Source organism: Orcinus orca, chromosome 8, assembly GCF_937001465.1.
Source record: "Orcinus orca chromosome 8, mOrcOrc1.1, whole genome shotgun sequence".
NCBI classification, from domain to species: Eukaryota; Metazoa; Chordata; class Mammalia; order Artiodactyla; family Delphinidae; genus Orcinus; species Orcinus orca.
The window spans coordinates 51,803,264-51,825,849 of NC_064566.1; the positions used below are offsets into that span (position 1 = coordinate 51,803,264).

Genomic DNA, 22,586 nt, shown 5'->3' on the forward strand with positions numbered 1-22,586 from the left:
CAACAGCCATACTCCAATATAAAATAAAAATTTTTTTAAAGTGGTAAGAGATGACCAAAAAAACCCCTATAAATTAAAAAAAAAAATCTCCACAGCAGTACCTCAATTAGAAGTTGATAGAAGAATGCCCTAAAGTTTGAGAAAGAACATCTAACCTAAAATGGTTTTGGCTAATATTTGCCTACTATGTCTTTGTCCATTTTTTAAATTTTGGAACTTTTTGTCTCTTTTTAAGTAGTATATAGCTAGAATTTAAAAAAAAATCTCATCTGAGGGTATTTCAGACCTAGAGTATTTAGTCTACCCTTGATATATTTGGATTTATTTCTGCAATCTTATTTTGGTTTTTTTTGTTCATTTTTTTTTTTTTTTTTTGCGGTACGCGGGCCTCTCACTGTTGTGGCCTCTCCCGTTGCGGAGCACAGGCTCCGGACGCGCAGGCTCCGGACGCGCAGGCTCAGCGGCCATGGCTCACAGGCCCAGCCTCTCCGCGGCATGTAGGATCTTCCCAGACCGGGGCACGAACCCGTGTCCCCTGCATCGGCAGGCAGACTGTCACCCACTGCACCACCAGGGAAGCCCCTTATTTTGTATTTTGTTTCGTCTGACCTGTGTTCCTTTTTCTCATTCCATTTTTTTTTCTCTATTAGTGTACTAATGATATAATCTATTCTTTGAATGTTCCCCATCATTTTTTGGTAACAACTTTATTGAGATAGAATTCACATACCATACAACTGAGTCATTTAGAGTGTACAGTGTTTTTTTTAAGCATATTCCCAGAGTTCTGCAGCCATTACCACAATTTAGAACATGTTCAGCACCCCAAAAAGAAACTTTATAGCCATGAGCAGTTAGCCCTCACTTTCCCCCAAACCAACCAATCTGCTTTCTGTCTCTATAGATACACCTAATCTGGACATTTACAATAAATGGAATTAAACAATATATGTGCTCTTTTGTGACTGACCTTTTTTGCTTACCATAATATTTTCAAGGTTCATCTATATTGTGGCATGTTTAATATTTCATTCCTTTTATTGCCGAATAATATTCCATTGTATGGATATATACCAAATCTTATTTATCCATTCAACAATTGATGGACATTTGAGTTGCTCCTACTTTTTAACTATTTATGAACAATGCCGATATGAACATTCTTATACAAGTTTTTATGTAGAAATATGTTTTCATGTCTTTTGGGTATACCTAGGAGTAGAATTGCTAGATCATATGGCATCTCTCTGTTTAAACCTTGTGAGGAACTGTCAAACTGTTTTCCAAAGCAGCTGTACCATTTTATATTATCATCAGCAATGTATGTGGGTTCTAATTCTCTACATTCTTGCCAACACTTGTCATTGCCAGTCTTTTTGTTTATAGCCATCTTAGTGGTGTGAAGTGGTTCTTTGTGTGGTTTTGATTTGCATTTCCCTAATAACTAATGATGCTGAATATCTTTTCATGTCCTTATTGACCATTTGTATACCTTCTCTGGAGGAATGTCTATTCAAATCCTTTGCTCATTAAAAAAATGGGTTGTCTTTGTATTGAGTTATGAGTTCTTTATATATTCTAGATACAAGTTCCTTATCAGATCTATGATTTGTGGGTATTTTCTCCCATTCTGTGGCTTATCTTTCATGTTTTTAATGGTGTCCTTTGTTTTTGTTTTTATTTCGGCTGTGCCGCAAGGCTTGTGGGATCCCAGTTCCCCGACCATGGATTGAACCCCGGCCTGGGCAGTGAAAGCGCCAAGTCCTAACTGCTGGACTGCCAGGGAATTCCCTTTAATGATGTCCTTTGAACCAAACATTTTTAAGTTTGATAAAGTTCAATTGATTTTTTTTCTCATGCTTTTAGTATCATATCTAAGAAGCCTTTGCCTAACCTAGGGTCATGAAGATTTATGCCTATGTTTTCTTCTTAAGAGTTTTATAGTTTTAGCTCTTACATAGAGGTCTATGATCCATTTTAAGTTTTGTTTTGTTTTGTTTTGTTTTGTTTTGTTTTTTTGCAGTACGCGGGCCTCTCACTGTTGTGGCCTCTCCCGTTGCGGAGCACAGGCTCCAGACGCACAGGCTCAGTGGCCATGGCTCACGGGCTCAGCCGCTCCGTGGCATGTGGGATCTTCCCAGACCGGGGCATGAACCCGTGTCCCCTGTGTCGGCAGGCGGACTCTCAACCACTGCGCCACCAGGGAAACCCTTAAGTTAATTTTTATATACGATGTGAGGAATGGGTTCAGCTTTGTTCTTTTGCATGTGGATATCCATTGTCCCAACACCATTTAATGAAAGGACTCCTCTTTCCTCCTTGCATTATCTTGGCACGCTGGTCAAAAATCAATTGACCATAAATGTATGGGTTTATTTTTTAACTCTCAATTCTATACCATTGATTTATATATTTGCCTATATACCAGGATCACACTGTATTTATTACTATAGCTTTGTAGCAAGTTTTGAAATCAGGAAGTATGAGTCTTACAACCATGTCTTTCGTTAAAATTTGTTTTGACTCTTCTGTGTCCCTTGAATTTCCATGTTAATTTTAGGATTAGCTTGTCAATTTCTGCAAGGAAGTTAGATACAATTTTGTTAGTTATTACTTTGAATCTGTGAATCAGTTTGGGGAATATTGCCATTTTAGTAATAATAACTCTTCTAATCCATGAATATGGGATGCCTTTCTATTTATGTATATCTTTTTAAATTTCAGCAATGTTATATCAGTGCTATTATAAATGGAATTGTTTTCTTAACTTCATTTTTGGATTGTTTATTTCAAGTGTATAGAAATACCATGGATTTTTGTATATTGATCTTGTATTCTGCAACTTTACTGAAATTATGTACTAGTTCTTACAGTTTTTTAATGGATAACGTAAGATTTTTGCCTTAGACATTTTAACATGCATACTTAATATATAAAAGTGCAAGTTAGGGACTTCCCTGGTGGAGCAGTGGTTAAGAATCTGCTTGTCACATGAAAAGTTGCTCAACATCACTAATTATTGGAGAAATGCAAATCAAAACTACAATGAGGTATCACCTCACACCAGTCAGAATGGCCATCATCAAAAAATCTACGAACAATAAATGCTGGAGAGGGTGTGGAGAAAAGGGAACCCTTTTGCAGTGTTGGTGGGAATGTAAATTGATACAGCCACTATGGAGAACAGTATGGAGGTTCCTTAAAAAACTAAAAATAGAATTACCATATGATCCAGCAATCCCACTACTGGGCATATACCCTGAGAAAACCATAATTCAAAAGGACACTTGTACCCCAGTGTTCATTGCAGCACTATTTACAATAGCCAGGACATGAAAACAGCCTAAATGTCCAACGATAGATGAATGGATAAAGAAGATGTGGTACATATATAGAATGGAATATTAGCCATAAAAAGGAACGAAATTGGGTCATTTGTAGAGATGTGGATGGACCTAGAGTCTGTCATACAGAATGAAGTAAGCCAGAAAGAGAAAAACAAATATCGTATATTAATGCATATATATAGAATCTAGAAAAATCGTACAGATGAACCCATTTGTAGGGCAGGAATAGAGATGTAGATGTAGAGAACGGACATGTGGACACAGGGGGAAGGGGAGGGTGGCACGAATGGGGACATTAGGTTTGACATAAATACACTACCATGTGTAAAATAGATAGTGGGAACCTGCTGTATAGCACAGGAGGTCAGCTCGGTGCTCTGTGATGACCGGGATGGGGGGATTGGAGGGAGGTCCAAGAGGGAGGGTATATAGGTAAAGATATAGATTCACTTCATTGTACAACAGAAACTAACACAACATTGTAAAGCAATTTTACTCCAATTAAAAAAAAAAAGAAGAATCCACCTGCCAACGCAGGGGACACAGGTTCAATCACTGGTCCAGGAAGATCCCACATGCCGTGGAGCAGCTAAGCCCATGTGCCACAACTACTGAGCCTGTGCTCTACAGCCTGCAAGACACAACTACTGTGCACGTGTGCCACAACTACTGAAGCCCGTGCGCCTAGAGCCCATGCTGCGCAATAAGGGAAGCCACTGCAATGAGAGGCCAGCTCACCACAATGAAGAGTAAGCCCCGCTCGCTGCAACTAGAGAAAGCCTGCGCGCAGCAATGAAGACCCAATGCAGCCAAAAATAAATAAAAATTTAAAAAAAGTGCAAGTTGAATCAATATTTCTGCCATTCTTCTGAAATAATACAAAGACTTTAGAAATCTGTGGCAGACAAAACAATGATATCCCAAAGATGCTCTAGTCCTATCACTGGAACCTGTGACTGGATTATTTTACGTGGCAGAGGAGAATTAAGGTTGCAGATGGAATTAAGGTTGCTAATCAGCTGACTTTAAAATAAAGAGATTATCCTGGATTATTTGAGTGGGTCCCATGTAATCACGAGTGTCCTTTAAAGAAGAGGGAGGCAGAAGAGTAGGCCAAAATCTGAGAGAAATTTGAAGATGCCACATTGCTTGCTGGCTTTGAAAATGGAGGAAGAACCTGTGAGCCAGGTAATACAGGCAGCTTCTAGAAGCTGGAAATGGTATTTAAATATCTCAGTTTAGGCACTAGAGGAACTCTTTGCTACTAGGTTGATTATTGCTGTAGGGCTTTACAGTGACAGAGGTAGCATATTTTTTTTAACACAAAGGGAATCATGAGTTCATGTTGATATTTCCAATTCAAAATTAAGATTACAGGGTTTTTGGGAATTCCCTGGTGGTCCAGTGGTTAGAACTCTGTGCTTTCACTGCTGAGGGTGTGGGTTCAATCCCTGGTCAGGGAGCTAAGATCCTGCAAAGCGCACGGCATGGCCAAAAAAAAAAAAAAAAAAATTACGGGGTTTTAAAATTCTTTGACTTTATATCATCTCTTTTCTCTTACAGTGGGATTTTGGTTCCTCATGATATTAACCTAACTACCTACTTGCTTTATATATGTATATAAATATGCACTTATGTGATGTTCAAAATAACCAATTATAACACCAATAAAAGCTACTAACAGGGACTTCCCTGGTGGCTCAGTGGTTAAGACTCCTCGCTCCCAATTCAGGGGGCCCGGGTTCGGTCCCTGGTCAGGGAACTAGATCCCACATGCATGCCACAACCAAGGAGCCAGCGAGCCGCAACTAAGGAGCCCGCAGGTGGCAACTAAGACTTGGCACAACCAAATAAATAAATAAATTTAATTTAATTTTTAAAACTAGTAACAATGTGATTACTGAATACTGTTTAAGACTTATTCAGTTGTTTTTTTCCCTTAAAGTATATCCCACCAGAGATACATAGTCAAATAATTATGTTTTAAAGTCACTTGGAATAATTGTTAGTATACCATTAGTTTAATTTGTTCCCTTTTTTGTTGTTGGTGGTGATTGGTTTTTACAAACTTTTAAACATATTTGTAAAACAAAAGTAAAATTATTTACATGACTCCAAAATTGGAACTATAATAGTGTATTCAGAAAAGTATAGCATCTGTCCTTTTTCCCTCTGGTACCCTACAGATTAACTATTTTCATTATTTTTTGTTTAATCCTTCCACTTAAAAAAAGTTTATATATTTATATCCCCTTCTTTCTTAGATAAAAGATAACATATATACCATTCTGCTTTACTTTTTTTTTTTTAATAAATTTATTTATTTATTTATTTTTGACTGCATTAGGTCTTTGTTGCTGTGTGCGGGCTTTCTCTAGTTGAGGTGAGCAGGGGCTACTCTTCATTGCGGTGCATGGGCTTCTCATTGCAGTAGCTTCTCTTGTTGCAGAGCATGGGCTCTAGGTGCGCGGGCTTCAGTAGTTGTGGATTGTGGACTTTAGAGCGCAGGCTCAATAGTTGTGGCGTACGGCCTTAGTTGCTCCGCGGCATGTGGGATCTTCCTGAACCAGGGCTTGAACCCGTGTCCCCTGCATTGGCAGGTGGATTCTTAACCACTATGCCACCAGGGAAGTCCCTGCATATTACTTTTTAAAATTTAATATATCCTGATCACTCCTTAACAGTATATAAAGATTTCTTATTCTTTTTTTTTTTCTGCAGCTGCATAGAACTCTATTGTGTGAATATAACACAGTTTATTCAACCAGTTTCCCTATTGATGGATGTTGGGTTCTTTTTATCGTTTTCTATTTCAAATAGTACTGAAATGAACAAATTAATGTGTACGTCATTTTGCATTTTGGGGAGTAGGGACTGATTTTAACGTAATTGTCTTTAATGTTGTGTACTTTAATTCTCTTAAAATCTTGTGTTTTGTTGACCTTCAGGAATCTGTGATTGGTAGTTTCAGTTATGAAAACTTCAGCTACTACTCTTCAAACCTTTATCCATTCTCTAATTTCCTGTTATAACTCTGATTTGACATATGTAAAACGTATTTCTGTTTCCTGCATATCTCTTAACTTCTTCCATATTTTTCATCTTTTGTTTTTATGTTGCATTCTAGATGTATCCAGATATATCTGAACAGATGTATTAGTTTACCTTTCTCCTTAGCTGTTAAACTGATCATTTTCTTTTTAATTCTATTCTTTTCATTTTAGAAGTTGTATTTGTTTCAAGTTTCTATTATTTTTTAAACACATGAAACAGTTATTTTATATTCTACCATATAATTTCAATATATGAAGCCTTTATGCATCTATTTCCTCACTTTTGACTGTGAGATGGTCATGTGCTTTGGAACTTTATCTGTGTGAGTTCTTGGTCCTGGAATGAAGGTTGATTCCTTCAGAGAGGATTTGCCTTTGTTCCTGTTGGGTTCCCGAGGTCACTGCTGGTCTGGGTTCACTTTAAATTCTCAACTTGAAACTTATTCGAATATTTAAGTGTATGAATTTAGCTAAAATCAGTTTAAGAGTTGTCTGTGGTTACAGTTTCATCAGAGAAAGACTTTTTATTTTTTTTCTCTCTTCTCCCATTCATACAATGCCAAGTTTCAAGATGTATTTTTTTTTTTCTTTTAACCCTGAGATCAGAGTAGAGAGCAGAGCATTACTATTTTACCCTTTCACTGACGATATGATCCTTTGAGATCTCAGCTTTATGGGAAAAGTAACTTCTACTGGCCTCTCCACCATGGATTCCCACCTTGTGCTTTGTGTCTTGTTCTGTGTGCCCCAGGAAACCCCCAAAACCTCAGGTTCAGCTGGTCGGCAAATGCCATTAAGATAAAAGCCAGCTTTAATGGACTGAATGCCTCTCTGAGTTCCCATCTTCACTTAACTTTTGGCCTCAGTATTCCATATTCCTTACTTTCTTGCCAGCCTCATTTAAAAAGAAGGAATGAATATAAGACCATTTATTTATTTATTTTCTTTTGGCTGCACAGCTTGTGGGATCTTAGTTCCCTGACCAGGGATTGAACCTGGGCTACGACAGTGAAAGTGCCAAGTCCTAACCACTGGACCGCCAGGGAATTCCCTATGTATATTTAAAAAATATAATCAGTAATTTTATATAAATATCTTGTATATAATTATTTTTATATATTCATATATTTTTATACACACATACATATAATTTTAGCCAACATTTCCCAAGTTGGATCTACCAAGGCGCCTAGTTATCGATGATGGAAACAGCCCCTGACAAAATTCCTATACCAGAGAAAGCTGTCAGTCAAGTGTAAAAATGGGTAACAGCATTTCCTGACATGCAGTTTCAAAATTAATCCCTCTTTCTCAGAAAGCTAATGGAGGATGTGTTCCATCAAATGAGAGAGTGTATCAGGCTTCCCTCGTGGCGCAGTGGTTAAGAATCCGCCTGCCAATGCAGGGGACACGGGTTTGAGCCCTGGTCCGGGAAGATTCCACATGCCGTGGAGCAATTAAGCCTGTGTGCCACAACTACTGCGCCTGCACACCACAACTACTGAGCCTGCATACCACAACTACTGAGCCTGCGTACCACAACTACTGAAGCTTGCATGCCTAGAGCCCGTGCTCCGCAACAAGAGAAGCCACTGCAGTGAGAAGCCCGCGCACCACAATGAAGAGTAGCCCCTGCTCGCCGCAACTAGAGAAAGCCTGCACGCAGCAACAGAGACCCAACACAGCCAAAAATAGAATTAAAAAAAAAAAGAGTGCATCAAGAAAAATGTGGGATATGGGAATCAGATTCAACGCAGAAGAAAGGCAAGGGGAATTCAATTCCAGGATGATGATGAAATGACAGGAATTCATTCTTTCCAGAGAGCAAGCAGTCTCATTTGGAGCAGATGAGTAGGCGGTGCCAGAGAAGGGAGTTTCCAAAGAAAAAAATGAACCTGATAGATCATTTAATGTGGTTGACCATATTAAGAGAAGTTTTATAGATTTCTCAAATTATAAATTTAATAGATTTATAAATTTCTCTTAAATTAAAAAATGTTTAATTATGAAATATAAAGAGAAGTTTAAAAATTATGTACAGTTTAAAGAAGAATAAAATAAATTCCCATGTATTCACCACCTAGCTTATGACATAGAACCTTTTTTTTAATTAAAAAAAATTTTTTTAGCATCTTTATTGGAGTATAATTGCTTTACAATGTTGTGTTAGTTTCTTTGTCAGCACTTTAGAAGCTCATTGCCTCGCCACAAGAGCATTTCCACTCTCCACAGCCTTGAATTGCATGTTTATCATTCCCTTGCTTTTCTTTATATTTTTACCACCTATTCATATATTCATAAAAACATATTATTTAGTTTTGCCTGTTTTTGAACTTTATTACTAATGGAATCATACTGCATTTATCCTTCTGTGCTTATATCTTTTTCCAAATATACTTTTGAGATTCATCCATGTTATTGCATGTAATTCTAGCACATCCATTTTCACATCAGTGCCATATTCAACTGTCTGAATATATCACAATTTGTATATTCCACTGATAGTGAACATTTAGCTTGCTTGTTATTCTTTATTTTTATGGAAATGCTTCTGTGAACATCCTTTTATGTGTATCTTAGTACTTAAGTACAGGCGTTTCTCTGTAAACTGAAACTGCTAGATTGAAGGACACCTGTTCAGTTTTACCAGGTGATGCCTCACTGTTTTCCAAACAGTTTTCCCCATTTACACTCCCACCAGCAGTGGATGACAGTTCCATCTGATCCGTATCCTCCCCAGGATGTGGTAATATTTGGCTTCTTATATTTTGTCAACATGCTGGGTGTGAAATTATACCTTACTGTGATTTAAAATTTTATGTCTTTTGGAGTGAGTCAGTTTTCCTGGTCTCTCCCTTATATACATGTTGTTAAAGTTTGATTTTCTCCTGTTTTTAAAAAAATTATGTCTCTTGACTATGAATGAAATTGGGAACCTTTTAATGTGTCTATAGGCTATTTGTGTTTCCTCTTCTGTGAAATGCCTATTAATGTCTTTTGTCTATTAAAAGGTTTGGGGAACCAATTAGTGATAGTTTAATAGAAACCTCAGTAAACAAAATAAAAGACAGTTATTCTGGACAAAAGTTTTACAAGAAAGAAAATATCAGTATACTGTGTGGCTTAGCTATGAACAGTGTTTCTGTAATAACTAACATTTATGAAGTACTTATATGCCTGCTTGTAAATCACATTTCAGAGCTTACAGTTGAGGAAATTAAGGCAGAAATAACTTGTTAATAATGGTCACAAAGCTTATAATTATTGGAAATAAAATTTAACCTGAGGTAATCTGTACATAGCCATACTGTAAAAATATATATAGTGTTTTTTTAATTAATTAAATTTATTTATTTATTTTTGGCTGCGTTGGGTCTTCGTTGCTGCATGTGGGCTTTCTCTAGTTCTGGCGAGCGGGGGCTACTCTTTGTTGCGGTGCATGGGCTTCTCCTTGCAGTGGCTTCTCTTGTTGCAGAGCACTGGCTCTAGGCGCGCGGGCTTCAGTAGTTGTGGCATGTGGGCTTAGTATTGTGGCTTGTGGGCTCTGGAGCACAGGCTCAGTAGTTGTGGCACACGGGCTTAGTTGCTCTGTGGCATGTGGGATCTTCCCGGATCAGGGCTCGAACCCATGTCCCCTGCATTGGCAGGCAGATCCTTAACCACTGCACCACCAGGGAAGTCTTTATAGTTTGTGGTGTTTTTTTTCTTTGGCTGCATTGGGTCTTTGTTGCTGCACGGGCTTTGTTTAGTTGTGGCGAGTGGGGGCTACTCTTCATTGTGGTGCGCGGGCTTCTCACTGCAGTGGCTTCTCTTGTTGCAGAGCATGGGCCGTAGGCGTGCGGGCTTCAGTAGTTGTGGCACGAGGACTCAGTAGCTGTGGCTCGCGGGCTCTAGAGTGCAGGCTCAGTAGTTGTGGTATACGGGCTTTGTTGCTCCGTGGCATGTGGGATCTTCCTAGACCAGTGCTGAAACCCTTATTCCCTGCTTTGGCAGGTGGATTCTTAACCACTGTGCCACCAGTGGAGCCCAGTCCTTATAGTTTTAATAAATAGTTTTAATTTTGGTGAAATCCAACTCCTAAATCTTCTGTTTTATCATTTCTGCTTTTGGTGTTGTATCTAAGAAATTGTTGCTTAACCCAAGATCACAATATTTACCCCTGTGTTTTCTTCTTAGAGTTTTATAGTTTTAGCTCTTACATTTAGGTTTGTGATCCACTTTGATTTAATTATGTATATAGTAAGAGGAAAAGGGTCTAGATTCTCATACTTCTGCATGAATACTTTTGCAGTTGTCCTGACTTCATTTGTTGGAAGGACTGTTCTTTCCCCAGTGAATTGTCTTGGCCCCTTTGTTGAACCACTATTGATGTATAGGTTAGAGTTTATTTCTGGACTTTGAATTCTGTTCAGTTAATCTGTATGTCTACTCCCATGCTTGTACTACAGTCTTGATTAGTGTAGCTTTGTAATGTCCCATTTCCTTTCATTGGAAGCCTTATCAGGATTCAGTAAGGAGGATTCTGTTTATTAACCTCAAAGCATAATAATAATAATAAGACACCAAGCTAAGTACTTTATGCACATTAGCTTATTTCATACTGTCAACAGATAATCATCAGTGTGTCAGGCTTTGAGAGTACACTGGTGAACAAATCGAGAACATTCTTGCTCTCGTGGATCTCAAACAGTAGCAAATTAGGTGGAGTGAGTGAAAGATAATAACAAATACATGAACACACTAATTTTAGGCAATGACTAGTTGTATGACAAAAATAGAACAGGCTGGGCTTCCCTGGTGGCACAGTGGTTGAGAGTCCACCTGCCGATGCAGGGGACATGGGTTCATGCCCCGGTCCGGGAAGATCCCACATGCGGCAGAGCGGCTGGGCCCGTGAGCCATGGCCGCTGAGCCTGCGCGTCCGGAGCCTGTGCTCCGCAATGGGAGAGGCCACAACAGTGAGAGGCCTGCGTACTGCAAAAAAAAAAAAAAAAGGGGGGGGAAAAAAAAATAGAACAGGCTAATTTGAGGGTAACCAAAGGATAAGAAGACTACTTTAATCCTCATAACAAAGCGTGTAAAACTGATGCTATAACCCTATCTGACATGAAGAAACTCAGGCCTGGAGAAGTTAAGTGACTTGCTCAAGGTCACACAGTTAATAAAGGCAGAAATGGGTTATGAAAAGAAATCTTTAGTCTCTAGCAAATGGAAAATTAATTTATATTTAGAAAGTTTTAAGGGTGGAGTAGCCCCTCATTCTTTTCTTCCTCTAAAAATTTTCCTCTTTCTGCTGGAAATAGATTGTTATGGTTCACATATAGGCCAAGCGTTCTTTTTTTAAAAATTTTCTTGAAGTATAGTTGATTTACAGTGTTGTGTTAACTTCTGCTGTATAGCAGTCACTCAATTATAAATATATATATATATATTTTCATATTCTTTTCCATTATGGTTTATCATGGGATATTGAATATAGTTCCCTGTGCTATACAGTAGGACCTTGTTGTTTATCTGTCCTATATATACTAGTTTGCATCTGCTAATCCCAAACTCAAAATCCTTTTCTCCCCTAGGCCCCCACCCTTGAAAACCACAAGTCTGTTCTCTATGTCTGTGAGTCTGTTTCTGTTTCATAGATAGGTTCATTTGTGTTGTATTTTAGATTCCACATATAAGTGATATCATATGGTATTTGTCTTTCTCTTTCTGACTTACTTCACTTAGTATGATAATCTCTAGGTCCATCCATGTTGCTGCAAATGGCATTATTTCATTCCTTTTTATGGCCGAGTAATATTCCATTGTATATATGTACCACATCTTCTTTATCCATTCATCTGTCAAGGGACATTTAGGTTGTTTCCATGTCTTAACTATTGTAAATAGTGCTGCTGTGAGCATAGGGGTGCTTGTATCTTTTCATATTATAGTTTTGTCTGGGTATATGCCCAGGAGTGGGATTGCTGGATCATATGGCACCTCTATTTTTACTTTTCTGAGTAATTTCCATACTGTTTTACATAATGACTGTCCCAATTTACATTCCCAGCAACAGTGTAAGAGGGTTCCCTTTCTCCACACCCTCTCCAGCATTTATTATTTGTAGACTTTTTAATGATGGTTATTCTGATTGGTGTGAGGTGGTACCTCATTGTAGTTTCAATTTGCTTTTCTCTAATCATTAGCAATGATGAGCATCTTTTCATGTTAGGCCAAGGGTTCTTAATTTGAGATTCATAGATGGGTTTCTTGAAGCCAGGAAATTGTATACGAAATATATGTGTATGAATTTTTTTCTAGAGTGAGGACTCATCACTCATCAGATTCTGAACAGGGTCTATGAGAATAGCAAAGGGTCCATAAACACACTTGATTCACGTGGTTTAGGTAGAAGCCATATTTCCTGTGTGTCTCTTATAGTACTACTTTGTTCCTTGGCTGCCGAACTCCTTCCTCTGGTAGCAGGAGATGGGAGGAAATGATACATTTATTTTGTTAGGTTTGAAATAAACTTTTTTCTGACATCAAAAATTTTGTATACATTTACCTCCCAAAGTAGATTTTTATTATTTTTTTAATAATTTTTTTTCTTGTTTTTATTTATTTATTTGGTTGTGCTGGGTCTTAAGTTGCAGCCGGCAGGCTTGTTAGTTGCGGCACACAGGCTCCTTAGTTGTGGCACGTGAACTCTTAGTTGCAGCATGCATGTGGGGTCTAGTTCCCTGACCAGGGATTGAACCTGGGCCCCCTGCATTGGGAGCACTGAGTTTTAACCACTGTGTCACCAGCAAAGTCCCCCAAAGTAGATTTTTATTTATAAATTGTTGGACTTAATAATTCATCTATTAGTTCAGAACTTTAGAATGACTTTCATTCTACTGTCAGTCATCTTCCATATCTTGAACATTTCTGAGATTTGTTGATTGCCTTTTTGAAAGTTCTTTCTGTGTTTTCCTCCTTTTAAATTCCATTGTCAGTCTACACTCCCATCTTTTCCTACCCAGGTTATTGCAACATATTGTTTTCCGGAACCAAGTCCATCTTGTACCTCTCACCACATTGATCTTTCTGAAATCCTTTATCTGTGCATTTTATTGGCTGCTCATTTTCTACAATACCATTCAAACTCTATCTGGCTTTTGGGACCCTAACACACAAATAACAGAAAAAGATCATATATTTTGTACTTTATTATTATTCTTTCTCCACTATCTGCTTTTACTTGTATCAGCTCTTAGTTTTCAAAACTGCTGTACTTATTCCCACCTTATTGCATTTATTTTTTTACTTTGTTTTTTAATAGTACCCCCATGACAGGCATCATACCGGGTACTTATTTGTGCCCTTCTCTCTCCCTGAAATGTCTGCCTTACCCCTCCCTATTTCTCTGCTTCCATCATCAGTCCAAATTCTGTTTGTCCTTTAATGCATAGCTTAAATATTATTTTTTCTTTGAAGTCTCTATTTCCCAAGCTGAAAGTAATCTTTATTCCCTCTGAACATTCACAGCACTTTAGCTGTACCTCTTAGGCTATTTAAAGTATTTATCTGTACATTATGTTAGATATTTAGGTATTTGATATTAGCTTCTTGAGAGCAGAGGCATTGTCTCACTAGTTTTATGGTAATCCCAGCATCTCCTACCACCCCACCTCAGTCACAAGCCTGATACATATAATAGGCTCTTGGTGAATAAATCCTTATTTTTAAAGTATAACTTAACCTTGTTATGCTTTTGAAAGTTCTTATTTCAGAATTCTTTCATTATGACTCCATGGAGAAAAAAGTCAGTAATTAATTCATTTAAAACAATTATAAGTAGGGAATTCCTTGGCCGTCCAGTGGTTAGGACTCAACGCTTTCACTGCCGTGGCCCGAGTTCAACCCCTTGTTGGGAACTAAGATCCTGCAAGCCACGTGGCGCGGCTAAATAAATAAGTAAATAATAAAATAAAAAATTATAACTAAAAAGAGCCTACACAGGCTGTAATGACCATAAAGTAGCTAGGCATAAAAGAATAAGAAACTATTTTTTAAAAGAACCAAAACTTCAACTCTAAAATACAGAGTATTCTTTCTGACTAGAATATAAAGATTCATATTCTACTTCTTATCTAACCTTGTGCAAAATTTCCTGAAGTCATGGAGTATATAAACAATTATGTGTTCAAATACAGATGTTAGGAGTATGCCAGAAAGATCTCTGTGGGAGTAGGAGCAACATTTTGAGGTACAGATTATTGGCTTTTTAACTAAATGGGAATTACTCATATGTTGTATAAGTTGGGTAGTCCCTGAAAATTTATTTTTTAAATGAAGATTAGAAGTGGAGGCTGTTTTCCTAGGAATGATTTCTGATGGTAGGAAGTAATTTTTCTTTAACTAGTGCCTGGCCAACTTGGAAAGTTTCTGTGGCCTTGGCAAAATCAGTCATATTTAGACTCTGAAAAGGAAACCTCTGATAATATGCCCTACATAAAGCCTTATTACTTTTCAGAAGTATAAATGAGAGAGTGAGAGACAAAAAAAATCTGAGAATTAATGTAGCATTGGAGTAAAGAACAGAGACTTTGAAGAGTGATGGAACTGGATTTGCATCCTGTCACTGCTACTTAGTAGTTGTAGAACCTTTGGCAAGTTGCTTTGTATCTCTAAATCTGTTTTTTAATCTGAGAAATGGGGATAAAAACAACTCAAAGTTTTGTCAGAATTAAATAGAATCATGCCTGTAAATTGGCACAGTGACTCACTGTTGCATACAGTAAATGTTAGGTACTATTACGACGATATCCTAGCTCTAGACATCAAAATTTCATGCATGGATTCTTAGAATCTATTATAATAGGTTTGGCATGCTATGTTATGATTGTTATATGTACTCAAATTTTAGTATATGCATAGATGAGTTTGTGAGTGACTGATAAGTAGAATTAAGAGTTCTGCTTTTAGAATGAAATTCTGCCATTTGTAGCAATGTGGATGAACCTAGAGAATATTATGCTTAGTGAAATGTCAGACAAAGACAAATACTGTATGGTATCACTTATACATGGAATCTAAAAAATAATACAAATGAATGTATGTGCAAAATAGAAACAGACTCACAGATATAGAAAACAAACTAGTGGTTACCAAAGGGGAGCAGGAAGGGGGAGGGACAAATTAGGCATATGGGATTAACAGATACAAACTACTGTGTATAAAATAGGTAAGCAACAAGGATATATTGTATAGCACAGGGAATTATGGCCATTATTTTGTAATAACTTATAATGAAGTATAATCTGCAAAAATTCTGAATCATTATGCTGTACACCTGAAACTAATATAATATTGTAAATCAACTATACTTCAATAAAAATAAATAAATAACTGACTGAAAAAAAAATAGGTCTGCTTTTAGTTTTGCAGTAGGAATTCAAGTGCAACCAGTAAACCAAAAAATAGGTCTAGGCTAAAGTTGTAGTTTACTTCCACAGAGGGACTTTTTCTATCAGAAGATAGGTTTACCGATTTACTGAGCAACTACCAAATGCCAGATGTATTAGATTATTTTAAAGGATATCTTATTTTACTTAGTCATTATAATCCAAGGCAGAAAGAATTTAGATAATTTGAATTTGCCCAAGTCCATACTGCAAGTGTTAGGAATTATAGGGCAATGGTATGAACTGTGAGGAATTTGAACTCCTCTCTCACTCCAAATCATATATTCTACCTTTGTATTTCTAGCATCTCTCTCTCAACTTGGGGAACTTTAAAAATTATCAGTACCTAGGCCACATCCCAGACCATTTAAATCAATTTCTAGAGGTGAGATCCAAACATCAGTATTTTTAAAAGCTCCCCAGGTGATTTTATTGTTACATGGATTGAGACCTACTGACCTGTTTCAATGCCTAGTAGAAGGTAGATATTCAATAAATACTTGACTGTTGAGAGAATACATTCCTTACTGCCCACCTGCCCCACTGTAATTCTTTCCAGTATTATAGTCAACCTAGAGTGCTTTTGTATTAACTTAAGTTTTTAAAAGTAGCTTCGTATTATGCTTTGTACATATTCTCAATTCGGTCCCATAGCATATACAAGAAGTTGTCAGGCAGGAGTTAATGTTTTGCTGCTGATGGAATGCTAAATTTCCTACATTACTGGAAAGAATCTGTGTGGAAATAGAGGAAGACTTGGGGTTTCTTTCTTGTGTTCCATCGAAGGTTGAAGCCTTAGGTTGTAAACATATTTATCAATTATTTTTGTTTTGTTTCAAAATAGTTTAATATAATAATTTAAAATAACAATAATTTAAAATAATACATGGTTCAAAGGTCAAAACATAGAAAGGGATGTACAATGAAAATTGTCCCTCTCACCTCCCAGTCATAGTTCCCCTCCCAGGTTACCATCAGTGTTATATCAGTATTCATTCAGAGATATTCTAAATATATATAAGCAATTACATTTATGCATATTTCTCATTTTTACCCAAATGGTAGTAGGTGCATCATGTTTGTTTCTTTGCTTACTTAACAGTGTATCTTATCCATAGATAAGGAATTTTATCAATATATAATTGCTTCCTTCTTTTTACAACGAAATATTATTTCTCTGTGTACCAAAATTTATTTTAATTAGTCACCTGTTGATATTTAGGTTATTTCCAATTTTTCTCTATTACAAGCAATGCTACATTGAATAGATAAGTCATTTCACTTCTGTGTGAGCTTCTCTTCAGATAAATGCCCAGAAATTCAAGGTATTGATACGGACAGTTTGCCTTCTATGAAGCTTGTATATTGATTGGTTGGGAAATGACAAAGAAGCATGAAAAAATGTGAAGGATTAAAGGTATGAAGAAGCAATAGTGACCAAAAATTAATGCAGCAGGAACAATATTAAAGTGGATTGAGAGAATAGGAATGAGCCTATAGCCAAGAACATGGTGAGAGATCTAGCAGGTTTTGTTGTGTGTATATACACACAATATATTTGTGATTAAAACATACTAATGAAAAAAAAACATACTGATGAATTTCCTAAAATCCTAAAATTTTATACATATATGAGCTTTTTAAAACAGTTTAATGTAATACTTTGTGTATGAAAACTCTTCATATCTTTACGAGAAAATATCTTGCTATTTTCATTTCAGATTTACGTTTAATATTTGTTGATGAAGATTTTACCTTTTCATGCATAACTAATTTTTACTTGAAATCTCTCTCTTTTTTTTCCCTTAGCCCTGGAAGAAAGCGGGACTTTTCTCCTGTTCCGTGGAGTCAGTACTTTGAATCCATGGAAGATGTAGAAGTAGAGAATGAAACTGGCAAGGATATATCCTTTGTAAAATGGCTTATTCTTTAGTAGGCTTATAACATTGTCTAAGAAGATTTGTGTAGTTTCTAAAATGTTCTTCTTGCTGTTTATTTCATTTTCATTCTCTACTTGTTCCTTGTACAACATGGAATATTTCTTGTAAGACTGTGCCAATATCTTATTTGGCTATAATTGTCTCATGCATGGGGAAGGGATTAAGAATTAAATTCTTGAAACTGATATATCTTTTGAGGGCCCAGGTTTTGAGGGGAAGGTTTCATGAGTCAAGTGAGTTGAACTGGTTTAGCATCTAGAAACCAGGGACTGTGTCCTCATTAGGGCAAAGGGAATAGTTTTTTTCCCATTGAAAAAGTGGTGATGGGCATTCCCTGGCAGTCCAGTGGTTAGGCTCAGCCTTTTGACTGTGGAGGGCCTGGGTTCAGTCCCTGGTCAGGGAACTAAGATCCCACAAGCCGTGTGGTACAGTCAAAATAAAAAATAATAATTAAAAAAAAAAGTGGGAAAAAGAACGTGGTCATACTGGCTCCATGCCTCAAAAGCAGGTTTGGTGTCTCAGAAACTTCTACGTAAGTGCCTCTTAGGTTTGGAAGTCTGCAGCTTTGCTTATAGCTTGGTCCTGACTGAGTTTTCTGATCCAGTCATTATGACTAAGTAATCAAAAACTTCAGTGAGCAGAAGCTTAGATATGTTATCTTTAACTATTCATACACTTTTCGAGTTTACAAGAGTGGCTCAGAGGGTCCAGTCCTACTTCTTCTGCATGGAGGAGGCCACTCTGCCCTTTCTTGGGCTGTGTTCACGGTAAGTAAGCAGTTGATAGTGGAAGTTAATGTTAGTTAGCACAATCATTATTTGCTTGGGGATGAATTTGACTAGCCTAACTTTCTTCTGTGCTCATTCACTTAGCTTCATATAAGATGGTTAGGGATGTAAGTCGATTTCAAACATTATCATCATAGGCCAAAATCATGTGTTCTTTCAACTAGAGGATTTTAACTGGAGTGAGCTTTAGCACATGAATTCTTCAGTTTATAAAATGTTCTATATATATTGCACTGGGATGAGGGGGATGGAATTCTCCAAAGTTGGGGACTGTGTCTCAGTGATTTAAGTAATGGATAAGCAGACAGACTTTTTGGGTGCTTCGGTAGAGATAATGTCTGTCCTTTGTCTCCCTAATAGAGCCTGCTATAGTACTTAACACATCGAAATGCCCCATATATATTTGGAAAGTGTTCCTTCTTTTTTAAATAATGTTTATATTTTAATGGTACTAGTGAGCTACTAGGAAGTAATATTTAGTTGATGATACCCTGGTCTAGAGTACGGAATATGTGTCTATGTGAGTACTGCCAGTTGTAGATCTTCCCAATATTCTTGACTCTGGGGTAGGGTAGCCCATATATAAGGGGAGATACTGTTGAAGAAGATACTGGCAACATTCCTATCTAAAATGAAATTGTCATCTCTTCTTGTGTGTATCAAGCAGATATACATATGTCTTCTACTTACCACTAGTGAGTCTGAAGGACAGAAAGTGGGAGCAAGTGAGAATGCAGCACTATATACCTGGAGCCAGATAGCTGTGGAGTTGAGGAGGGCCCTGAATATATCATTTCATTCCTGGCAGCAGGATTATTGGAATTAAGTATAAAGGTGCCTTCTCATGTCTTCTATTAGACCATGAATTCCTTGAGAACAGGGATAATGTCTTACTTCTTTTGTTTCCCAAATTCCTGAAACAGTTTTTGACACATAGGCACTTACTTAACCATTATTAAATTATTGAATGATTTGGCCCTTGTCTTGTTTGCTACTTCCTTTCTCTTACTGTGGAATGTAGCTGTATGATTTGCCTGTAAGTGCTAGACTCTTTCATGTCTCTAGACCTGTGTTATCCGGTAGAAATATAATGTGAGCCACACATGTAATTTTAAATTTCCTAGTAGGGACATTAAATAGGTAAAAAGAAACATGTGAAATAATTTTTAATATATATTTTATTTTACCCATTGTACCCCAAATATTATAATTTCAACAGATAATCAATATAAAAATTACTGTTGAGATATTTCACATTATTTTTTATACTGTCTTTGAAATCCAGTGTGTATTTTATACTTATAACACATCTCAGTTTGGACTAGCCACATTTCAAGTCCTTAGTAGCATGGCTTTAGTCATTTACATCCCTCAACTAGATTGTGAGTTTTTTTGGAGGCAAAGACCAGAGTTTATTTATTCTGGGAACATATTGTATACTCAAGGAATGTTTTTTGAGTGAACAAGTAACAGCAACATGTGCCTGTTCCTAATGTAGCAACTATAGTGTCAATAGTAAACACTTAAAAAGTAGTGAAAATCAGCCTTCAGTCCTTTTCAGTTTTGGTACCTCTGAAGGACCTGGGACCAACCAAGTATGAACTGATTGAAGCCAAGAATTGGATCTGTAGTATCTGCTGATTCCTGTTTCTTTTCCCAGTTAATTCAGTTCATGTTAGCAAATATTTATGAATGTATTCTGTATTTCAGGTTTTGTGCTGGGTTACTAAGGACAGAGAAATGAGAGTTCACTCTTTAATAAGATCAGCCAATCAGCAAATACTTAAACCACTACTTTGTGCCAGGCATTATGCTAGGTGCTATAGATACATTGGAGAATTAAATGTATCCTCTTGTTGTTGTTTTTTTGCGGTACACGGGCCTCCTACTGCTGTGGCCTCTCCCGTTGTGGAGCAACAGGCTCCGGACGCGCAGGCCCAGCGGCCATGGCCCACAGGCTCAGCCGCTCCGCGGCACGCGGGATCCTCCCGGACCGGGGCACGAACCCATGTCCCCTGCATTGGCAGGCGGACTCCCAACCACTGCGCCACCAGGGAAGCCCCTCTTGTTTTTATATGATGTTTTAAGTCTAATGGGGAAAATAGGAAAAATGGAGATAACATATATATATATAGATAATACAGCAAAAATTTTAAGAAGCTTTTATCTCAGACTGGGATTTGAATCTCAACACAACTTAATCTATCATGCTTTGGTTTCTTAATTTGTAAAATGGATATAATACTACCTAGTTAATAGAGTGGTTATGAGACTGAACAAAAGATATGAGGTTCTTGATAAAGTGCTTGACTCAAGCACTCTGTTGTCAGGACTGCCCTGGTGGTCCAGTGGTTAAGAATCCGCCTTCCAATGCAGGGGATGCAGGTTAGATCCCTGGTCAGGGAACTGAGATCGCACATGCCACAGGGCAACTAAGCCCACGCACTCTGGAGCCAGCATGCCACAACTAAGACCCGACACAGCCAAATAAATAAATATTTTTTTTTAAAAAGCACTCAGTTGTTAGATGAGTTTATAGCATCTATGTACAAGATACAAAAGTAACAGAGGAGGGAATTATTAACTCTGATGGTTGAGGGGGGAGATTAAAGAAAGTTTCATAAGAGAAGGGACATCTGGGCTTTAAAGACTGAATAGAAATTAGATGAGTAGAGAGGCATTTCAAGGAGAGATGAGTACAAAGGCAGAGAAGAGTGTAACAGTGAAGTATGTTTTGGAAGTTATAAGTAGCTCGAGTATAAAGTATAACGGTAGGGAGCAGGGAAAGAGGTGACTAGAGAGATCACAGGAACAAAATTATGGGAGGGCCTTGTATGCCTGGCTAGGGAATTGCACCCCTATCCTTTAGTTCAGGGTAATAGAGGGAGCTATTTTTAAACACAAAACTTCTCCTGTCCATAAACGTATTTTAGGCATGTCAGAATTAGAGAAGGGGTATCGAAAGTCTGATTTGCATGAAACAATTGCAAACACACCGAGATTGTAAAGTTCTGGGAAACTGAGCATTATGATACACATCTACCTACTTGTGTAATTGAGTATCGCTGTTTTAGTCAATGGGAAGTCATTGAAGAGCTTTAGAACAATCAGGATGCTAGTATAGATGATGGGTTGGGCAGGAGACATAAATGGAGACAGCGAGACTAGTTAAAAGGCTGTCTCTTATTAATTCTAAATATTTGATATCTTATGGAATGTTAGTTTCTTTTCCCGAGGAGAAAGTTTAATTAAAATTTTTCACCACATAAAAGTACTACTTAGAGTAGTACTGTTTTAAGTTACCCAATTCATTTGTGAAGGTAACATCAGTCTAATACCAAAACCAGGCAAAGACTGCAAGAAAACTGTGAGCCAATTTCGGTTATAAAATAGATGCAAAATCCTAAATAAAATAACAGCAGATTGACTCCAGTAGTGTAGTAAAATAGTAATACATTGACCAACTAGGTTTTATCCCAGGAATGTGAGAATGGTCCAGCATTAGAAAATCTATCAGTGTAATTAATCTCTCGCCTCATTTGATACGAAAAAAGGACTTGATCAAGTACAACACCCAGTATGTTGAAAACTCTTGGCAATTAGGAATAGGTGAAAAACTTTCTTAACTTTATTAAGTTTATATACCAGAAAATTACGTAAATATACCTAGTGGTAAAACAGACACTTTTAAAGTCAGAGACAAGATAGGGGTGCTTCTATACTGGAGCTTCTAGCCAAACAATAAAACAAGAAGGAAAAATGAGTTTTAAAGTTTTGAAAAGAGTGAGAACTGTCATTACTTGTAAATACTGTCTCTCTAGAAAACCAAAGAAAATCAACTGGCAAACTACTAGTGAAGCCATAGTTTACAAAGTAAATATAAAAAAATCTACTTTTCCTAAATATTAGCAGTTACTGGATTTGGAAATATAAGAGGAAAAATTATTCTATCCATAAAAGTGACAAAACTATAAAATAACTGGGAATAAGTCTTATTTGTTTTAACTTATAAGACATTTATGGAGGA

At 37.1% G+C, this 22,586-nt stretch overlaps 1 protein-coding gene across 5 annotated transcripts in view; it reads left to right on the forward strand.

The window, feature by feature from the left end:
• Nucleotides 1-22,586, forward strand: part of PPME1 (protein phosphatase methylesterase 1) — a 103,508-nt gene that overhangs the window by 16,621 nt on the left and 64,301 nt on the right. For all 5 annotated transcript variants that reach the window (XM_033405704.2, XM_033405701.2, XM_033405702.2 and 2 more), the window contains exons 2-3: nt 17,641-17,734; nt 18,446-18,538. In XM_033405704.2, the coding sequence (XP_033261595.1) occupies nt 17,641-17,734; nt 18,446-18,538 (187 nt within the window). The remainder of the gene's footprint in view (nt 1-17,640; nt 17,735-18,445; nt 18,539-22,586) is intronic.